The sequence below is a fragment of the Austrofundulus limnaeus genome, unplaced genomic scaffold, assembly GCF_001266775.1.
Source record: "Austrofundulus limnaeus strain Quisiro unplaced genomic scaffold, Austrofundulus_limnaeus-1.0 Scaffold289, whole genome shotgun sequence".
Taxonomy (NCBI): Eukaryota; Metazoa; Chordata; class Actinopteri; order Cyprinodontiformes; family Rivulidae; genus Austrofundulus; species Austrofundulus limnaeus.
The window spans coordinates 41,390-50,162 of NW_013952691.1; the positions used below are offsets into that span (position 1 = coordinate 41,390).

The following is an 8,773-nucleotide window of genomic DNA, read 5'->3' on the forward strand; positions in this document are numbered from 1 at the left end:
ATGCATTTAGATTTCATTCCCATTCCAGCTATCTTGCTCACCCCTGTGCTCACTTACCTGCAGGATCTGTGTAAAATGTCCTTTTTTATTTTTAGAGGCAGAAAATGCAGACATGAAATAGAGCAGAAAGTATGCCTGATGGATTATCATCTAATTAATCGTCATCCGTTTAAGCTGTTTGGTTTGGCTGCGTGTGTGTAGTAGTGTGAACTCTCACCCTGAAAGCCCAGACACGCAGGAAACTGGTACGGAAGTGGTTCTGGGTACTTGATGAGCTGCAGTTATACAGCAGAAATGTGTTGCTATAATTTCAGGACTTTCGGATCCTGTTTTGTTTTACGTCAGCAGAAAGTGTGTGCAGAATGTGTGTTGTATTTCAAACAAACAAAATGGTAAATTATTTTTTCTTTTGTTTTTCAAACAACAGCAAGATGATTATCTCAACAACATGCCAGCCAGGCTGTGTATTTGCCTCTGCCACACTCCAAATCTTTATCACAACTTGTTTCTTTAATAATCTGGAAGCCCAAATGCACAATTTACAGGACACATTGCTTAGATGAATGTGTCTTCCAGTTATTTTTAATTATGTTTGAAATTAAGTGTTTTATTATTGTTCCTATGTGTTTTGCTTCAGCATGGCCAGCAGCAGCAGCAGCAACAGCAGCAACAACAACAAGTGAGCAGAAGCAGCCAGGAGGAGAAGGAGAAGGAGGAAAAAGAGAAAGAGGGGGAGCGAGATGAGGAGAAAAATGAAGCTGAAGAGAAAGAAGATGGAATGAAGTAAGTTATTTTTATTTTTAGAGCTGTTAAAATCGCTGCAAAGATAATTCTTCTGACAGTTGCACAGAATTAGATTAAACTGAGTGAAATGTTTTTTAACATTCAACACATTTTAAGAGGCAGAACCTAGTTTGTTTGTTTGTTTTAGCATGCACGCTTTTTGGTTGAAATGAAGCAGGAGGAAAATCGAGCTCTTGGTCGTTCTGTTGACATACCTGTTTGTCTTTTTGCATTCATTAAAAAAAAAAAGGGAAGCACCTGTGTTCCAGTTGTTTTAGTGTTGAAATAAGTGGTGTAATTATACCAGCTGTCAGTTTGAAAAGTTTGTGTGTGTGAAAGGTGTGCGTTTGTGTGCCGGGACTGGGCGGTGCAGTAATCAAGATGAAACTTTTTTTTGGCAAAGTACCAACAAAAGAGACAAAACACTGCTTTCTGTTGCCTGAAAATACATAAACTGTCTATACATGTCTTTAGGCACTATTTGATGTCAGCTGAGGCCGAACACCCCAGTTGTTTCAAAGCAACGTCAGCTCATATTTACAGCTCATATTTACAGGCAGCTGGGTTGGAGACAAAAAAAGATGACAAACCATTGCCGGCTGCTTCCCTGTTCTGAAGCAGGGCTCGGGGACTCTGTGACTCTTTGCACACTCCGCTGCCCGCCTGTCACCCCTGGCACAGCTGGCTCGCCTATATTTAGAGTGCTACTAGCTCCCCACAGCAAGATTAATAGAGTGGGAGGAAGATGAATGAAAGAGCAGGAGGTTCAAACTCCACGGCTATCTTCTGGCATGCCATTGTGCTGACACACAATAAATTATCCTTGAAAATAAAAAGAATGAAAGAACAATGTGGGCCTACAGCTCAAGTTCACATTTTGTCTTATTCTGCAGGATTGTATAGCTTTTTCAAATCCAGAAAATACTTGTCTGCTCTAAGGCTTTTGGTACTGAATTCAAAGCGTTGTTTGACACAAGCAGCAACAGGAACGTTGTGGTTTAAGTTCAACTTTGAATTTAGTTTTCAGGATTAACAGATTTGAAATATAATATGTTCTTTAAGTCTATTAATCACCACACAGCAAACTTTTTATAATTACTCCATAATAAACACAACTGTAACAAAAGGGCATACGATTGTCTGTTGATTGACCCATCCATCACATTATTGTAAAAAACAGTATTTTAGAGAAGTTTTGAGGAAAATGAAACAAAATAAATAATGATGTCTAAAGGTAAGGTCTTTGCTAATTAGGATCTACATCTCATGGCCAATTTATTTTCCAGAACATGATCCTTTGGCTGATTAGTACTCTAATTCATCAAGCTCACTTATTGGTCTACAAAAAAGTGGATGCAAAGGGCAACGTGTTTTTCTTTAGTGACATTTAACTGCAGAGCAGTGATTTTGTTGTTGCAAGTACCTTAATGAAAAAGTTGCTTATTTGTTTATCTTTTCTTTGCTGTGGACCTGTTAGGATGCTATTGTTTAGGTTTTGCTGGTATAGATGTAATTTTCTGTAATAAAGTTTATGTAACCATTAGCTTCAGACTACAGCAAAAATAACAGACATCAATTTTTTCTTTTGTTCTCTTCTTTTTTGACTGTTCACATTTTTCTTAAAAGGGATGATACTTCTGGAGAAGATGCAGAGGACAAAGAGCCTACTGTGGCTGTCAAAGGGAGACGTACTGCCAACAGCCAAGGCCGTCGAAAAGGCCGGGTTACCCGCTCAATGACCAGCGAAGGGGAGGAAACCACCACGCCTCCACTCAACAACGAGCTTGGTTAGTCTAGATTTGCTCCGCCACCAAATACACACGTCATATCTCATATTATTATAACAATCCACAAACCTGCTCATGAAGACTCACTTGATATTGTAATTTGAAAAGGCAAACACTGTGACAAGATTTATTTTTTTATCAAAACCATTGTAAGTCAGTGTTGTCATCTTAACAAAAGGCAACTTAAATCTGTGATTCTATGCTTTCTAAATGCCTAATTTGAAACAGGATGCAATAATTAAATTGCAACAAAATTGTATTTGACGAGCTATTAACAGGCTGTGAATGAGCACAGATGATTATTCCACTTGTATCAAGCATTTCATAATGAGTTTGATCAGCTTTGATTTAGCTGTAGCCTCCTGTTCCTCACCACAAGAGTGTACTGTTGTTCCTTTGTCCTCTTTTTTGTTTCCTTCACTTGTCCTGCACTCATTACCTTTTGGCAAATTGACAGATAAATATAATGATAGGAAATGAAACTGTAAATTTCACTTGATTTGATGGTGTGTGTGTGTGTAGTTCTTAACCCTATTGGCCAATGAAACCCAGAAGTGTTGCTAAAGAACAAATCGTCTGCATCAGCACTGTTCCCCTGCTTAGGCCTCTTTCTTTTTCTTTTGATGGTAATTCGGCCATGTCTACTCTAAAACTCTTGCTTGGGGCCAGCACAGGGTTTTCGATGTGTCAGCAGTTGTTTGCATGCCGCAGTCGTTCCTGCAGTACAGGTTTAGTCACAGGGAATCCCCAGGTGACCGAGCCTATAGGGTTCACAGTCAGCAGCGTCACCCTTGCCACTGTTTGTTCTGCTAGTAGTGTTGCTAATCTGCCCACTGTGCCCTTCATATGTCCATATAGAGTACACACAAGCACTGCAGCTCCATTGTTTCCCACACAGGGACAGTCAGGCTTACAGCCTGTGCAGGGAAAGAAGCCAGTTGTTATGTCTATAATCATTAACTGACTTCTCTCCTTGGATTTCCTGCTTCCTCCATCTAAAACAAATAGTCCCTAGCAACCCGTGCTGCAGTGCTTCACTGGTGAGCAACACGAGCCGCTCTGCCCCCCACCCTTTCTTTCTTTTTTCTTTTTTTAATGTGTGTCTCCCCTCCTTTCCTTCTGTCAGTCACTCCCTAACTGACTTTGTGACAGCTGCCCACTGCCCCGCCTTCTCTAACTTGGTGGTTCTCTATTTTCTCCCCTTTTTTTTTTTTCACAGTCAATCTGGAAATGAATGAGAGCTCTCGCTGGACTGAGGAAGAGATGGAAACCGCCAAAAAAGGTAATGCAGAGGGATTTCTTTTTACCGTTTCAGCAGTTTGATTGTCTTTAATTTGCAGTGCAGTTAATGAACATTAGCAGCTCAGGCACAGCTCGAAAGCACAGGCAACTGATGCGGGTGTGACTTCCTGTTATAAGAGCGGCAGTTGCCACGTGCTGTTGGGTTGCGTCTGTGCATGTATTTGTCCGTCTGCCTGGAAGGCATTTGTTGCTCTTTGGAGCCATTTCCCCGTCTCTCTGGGTCAAGGCAACTTGTCTTTTATCAAGGCTGTAAAGTCTGCCCTCTTATCAGGCAGCCCCTGAAAATGCAGCAGTCATTAACTTGGACTGTTTATTGTCTCTGACTGAAGATTACCCAGAAGCCTTTGCCAGATTCACAGAGGTCACTGACATTCTGCCCATTTCCCTAGCACCAGCACTCAGTGTGTGTGTTTTATAGTTGTCGTTACCTGCCGTGCACTAACCTCAGTTACTGATTGAATGAGATCCTCATGGTCAGTGACTTGTTTTTCCACAGAACTCTGCTAATTGAGATTTGTCAGTCATCAGTTGCACCAGATCTAATTCTTATCAGTTATCGTAATCTCAAAGACTTAACTCTGAACATTACTGCACAAATTCTCTGCAGCTGCTTTGTGACGATTAGCAAACATTGTGTCACTGTGCCTGGTGTGACTCGTGAATTGTTCTTCTCTAATTCAGCAGCAGATAAAATGCATCTTTCAAGCGATATTAAGTGTGTTTCTGCTTTGGACAGTGTAGCGTCTGCTGCAAAATGAGGTTTTGTGTTGGCAGCCGTCAGTGTGTGTTACGAGGTTATTTTACGATAACTGGTGCTGGCCTCACTTGAACATGGTCCTGTGTAGTAATCCTGGTTAATGTCTTCAGTTCCTTTCTCCTGCCGTGGGATTAGTGGGGCACTCCATAGCAGAGGATTAGCCTGCCAGCTCAGCCCAAGCTGGGCTTCCATGAAGGCTTATGTAACCACAAAAACAGAACTTCTGCTACAGTACTTTGAGGCTGAAGAGGTGCACTTTTTATTTTTTAAATGTTTTTAGGAGTTAGTTCTCACCTGCCCAACAGGTTTCCTTCAGTCCCAGAAACTAGAGCTGGGCGATATGATCAAAATTTTATATCACGGTATTTTCAACATTTTCACCGGTTTCATGGTATTTGACGGTATTTTTCTTTTCATCACAGCTCAGCTGATAATAAAATGTACAAACCCTGCTTATTGAGTTTTTTTCATTTTACTGTACCTCTGTCTGTGTCTCTGTTTCCCTCCNGGTGGTTGGAGACAGTAGTCATGCATTTTGGTCCAGTCATGAAGGAGGAGGGTTAAAAGATTATGATCGGGTTTATTGTTTTATGTTATTTATTAAAGCTTATCAGCACGACTCACCTTGCACACCAGTCAATTCCAACTCCACTACGAACTACTTCCCGCAGGCTTTTCACAATAGAACAACGTTAAGTCTCCATCAGCATAACRTCTCCATATTAACTAACAGCGTTAAATCKAACTGTGCACGTCACTGAAGAGGTGTTTACTACATTCAGCGACGGCGAAAACGGGATGTTTTTTTAAACGTCGGTCAATATAAGCAGCGGAATCACCACCCGCTGCTGCAAATAGCTGCTCCAAACATTAGCATGCTAATGCACATAGCGGTGCAGCAAGGAAAAATGTCCCCCGGGAAACAACAGTTCACTGGCGGCCGCGATGAAACGTTCCACTATTTAAACCGGAATGTCCGGTATTCAAAACATTCATATCATAACAAAAATAAAAACCGGTATTTGGTACAAAACGGTATACCGCCCAGCACTACCAGAAACTCTCCAGGACGGTTACCTGCTCTCCACATGCCTCTTCGTGGTGAATCCCAGCGGCATGAACTTTATGTAAATATTTTTAAAAGTAGCTTAGGTGTCTTGATGCTGTTGTATTTATCCCCTTAAGCTAACCAGATCTGAATAATGACATTACAGTGCTTGGCGGGACATTGGCACTGGAATATGTTAGTGCCAGCCAGTTCTGATTTTAAGTTTGATGAGACCACACTGCTCAGACAGCAGACGGGCAGCTTTGTAAAGCTTCTCCATTAAACCCATCAGCTCTGCTTGTCTTGTGTGGGTGGGTGTACATGCCTGAAATGTGTTGCAAAGGTTGTGTTTGTGTGCACTGGGCCCATGCGGTGTGTGTGGTTGCATGTGCAGTAGTTTTGGTAGAGGGTTTATGTAAGTGCTTTAATCTGACAGGCTTTGCTTGGGTGCAGCCAAGCAGCTGGATAATGACTCCTGCACTGTTTGCAGGGGGAACCCATTTAAAGGAGCAGCAGGAAGAGGCTGCCGTATTATCTTTTCTGTCTTTCTCCTCTGCTGTTGCTCCGTCTCTCACTTCTGTCTCTGGGAGATGGCAAAAGCCCAGATTGGCAGGAGCTGTGGAAGATTTGGCAAACGTCTCATTTCCCCCATCCACTTTCTCTCTCTCCCCTCACTTTGTGTTGTTATAAACTGGAGAGGTCACATTCAAGATGAAAAACAGGTCAGTCAGGAAAAATGCGAAAGCCTTTATGCTTTCTCATGGTATCAACATCAACTCTCTCTCTCTGCTCCCTGTGCCACCTCTCCTCTCTGTGCTTACTCTCCACTTCTAAATCCTTTCCTTTCCCTTTCTCCATTGTCTCTCTGGCTCGGAGGCTGTGCTCTTTCTCTATCTCTTTCCTCTCCCTCACTGCTTTCTGTTTACTCTTGGACTGCCTGAATGTGTGTTTATGTCTGCGTGCAAGAGTATTAACAAGAGAGACAGAGAGAGGGGGGTTCCAGCGAGTTTGTACTCACTCATGCATATGTGTGTGTTGGTGTGTGTGCGTGCGCGCCGCTGTGCCTGCTGGCAGAGGGAGGCAGGGGGAGGGACAGACTGACGGAAAGAGGGAGGGAGGAAGAAGGAAAAAAAAGATAGAGGAGAGATCAGATGAGGGAGAGAAAGGCTGAGCACATAGCACCGCCCCACAGTCCCACTTTCCTGTGGAAGTCTTTCCAGACGACCGCCATTGGGGAGAGACGCGGCAGAGAGGAACACGCCAGCACTCACCGGAGCGCAGGGAGGACATAGTGGAAAAGAAAAAGGAGGGGAGAGGCCAGGAGCATGTGCCATTTCGAAGCGTGTCGACCTGACACCGGCTCAAGTATCAAGTCAGCTGGCAGAAAGAGCGCCAAGACTGAGCTGTTTTCTCAGCTCTGGATCGGAAGGCCCAGCCCTGAAGAGCTTCCCAGCTGGTCCTCTAGAGATCTGACCGTCTGATAGCGCTATCCTGAGCGGGGCCACCGAACGACAGCTGGAGTGACAGGCATGTGACAGACAGGAACAACAACTTTCTGGCTGCACCAGGTGTTGATTGGACTTTATCTGGGAGGAGCTAATGGGAATGCAGTGTTGTGATTGGATATGGAGTTAACCACCTGTTTCAGTATTGCTACTGCTTATTGGATGTTTTCCTCGTGTGTTCCTTCTGCAAATAAGTCCCTGAGTCAACCAGCTTAGGATTGTGTATTTGTTTGCATGTGTTGGARTAAACAGAATGTTATTTGGCATTATAACAAAGTGAGCCTTGCCTTTCAGTAGGTGAGTTTCTCTGGTAATGTTTCAGCTTCACGGTGTGGTGCAAAGACTCCAGCTTAGTTGTTTAATACTTCTTATTTGATGCAGCTATTTTACTTCATCAGAGGAAGTCGTTGTCTGTCACATGTCTCAGTTCTCTTGGAAAGAGTTGGCACTACTTGTTTGTTCGTGGACTTTTCTTTCAGTGCCTTTTATTGGTAACAACATTTCAGTGATACACAAACTTGTTTCACTCAAACTCCTTATAGGTTATTCATGTGCAGCAGTTTTTAAACTGTGCAGACTTAAGGTCCTGTCACATTATAACATTTTAGGCAACCTGTGAGAATTTTGTCAGACTTTTAGGATGTCTGCACTGAAGATGAAATTTAAAAAAATCAACTGGAAGCCTATTTTGGACATATACATAATGCATTGCTAATGATTATATGTAAAATATGAGTTATTTAGTCAAGTTGTCTAAGATGTTATCATGTGACAGCCTTTAAAGAAGACTGATGCTTGTTTTGACATTTCTCTTATCATAGATTAAATAATAACTATTTCTAGATGATTTAGAGCTTTACTATCCTTTTTGCTGATTTTATGTTTTTATCAATGAATATCTGGACAGATGAGCTATATCAACATGGACATAACTGTAAAAAGGTGAATGGATGGATTGAACTTTTAATGCAATTCTATTATTATGGCAGATCTTGTATGCCAGGAGTAAATGTGTAGAAATTAATTCAAAAAGAGATTTATGTTACAAAAATTAACCGTGTAAGCAAATAAGAGCAACTTTTATCTCACCAGTTAGTAATAATGTCAATGCTGGTTTATTCAATCATAGTGATAAATATTGGAGTTGAAATGACAGAGCTGTTAACGGCTGTCCTCTCCTCTCCTGCAGCTCTGAGTCCTTTCTCTTGTCTTACTGCTTCCATTAAGCAATGAGATGCAGAGACCTCTGAACCCATGTCCAAGGTTATCCTGAGATGTGTTGGCTTTGTGCCCATTAATACCCCCCCAACAACCTTTCAAGAAGCTGTCCTGTTGCCAGGACCTGTCAGGCTGGCACAGAAAACAAGTGGGTGGTGTAAACTAAGCCTCTTACAACACACACTGTTAATGAGCTGCCTTTGGCTAACAGCAGACCCAAGGAGAGGGCCACTGGAGCAAACCCTGCACCATCTTTTCACTAGTACATGCACGACGACTGTGCTCTACAACTCTACATCTCCTCCTTTAGCATGGATGCACTCTGAGTGGTGTGTGTGTGTGTGTGTGTGACCGAGATGCTTCAAACTGGTCT

General features: G+C 42.4%; 1 protein-coding gene across 2 annotated transcripts in view; it reads left to right on the forward strand.

Annotated features, from left to right (window-relative positions):
- ncor2 (nuclear receptor corepressor 2) overlaps window positions 1-8,773 on the forward strand; it is an 80,489-nt gene that overhangs the window by 34,207 nt on the left and 37,509 nt on the right. For both annotated transcript variants that reach the window (XM_014021352.1, XM_014021351.1), the window contains exons 15-17: window positions 638-783; window positions 2,410-2,570; window positions 3,790-3,852. In XM_014021352.1, coding sequence (XP_013876806.1) covers window positions 638-783; window positions 2,410-2,570; window positions 3,790-3,852 — 370 coding nt within the window. The remainder of the gene's footprint in view (window positions 1-637; window positions 784-2,409; window positions 2,571-3,789; window positions 3,853-8,773) is intronic.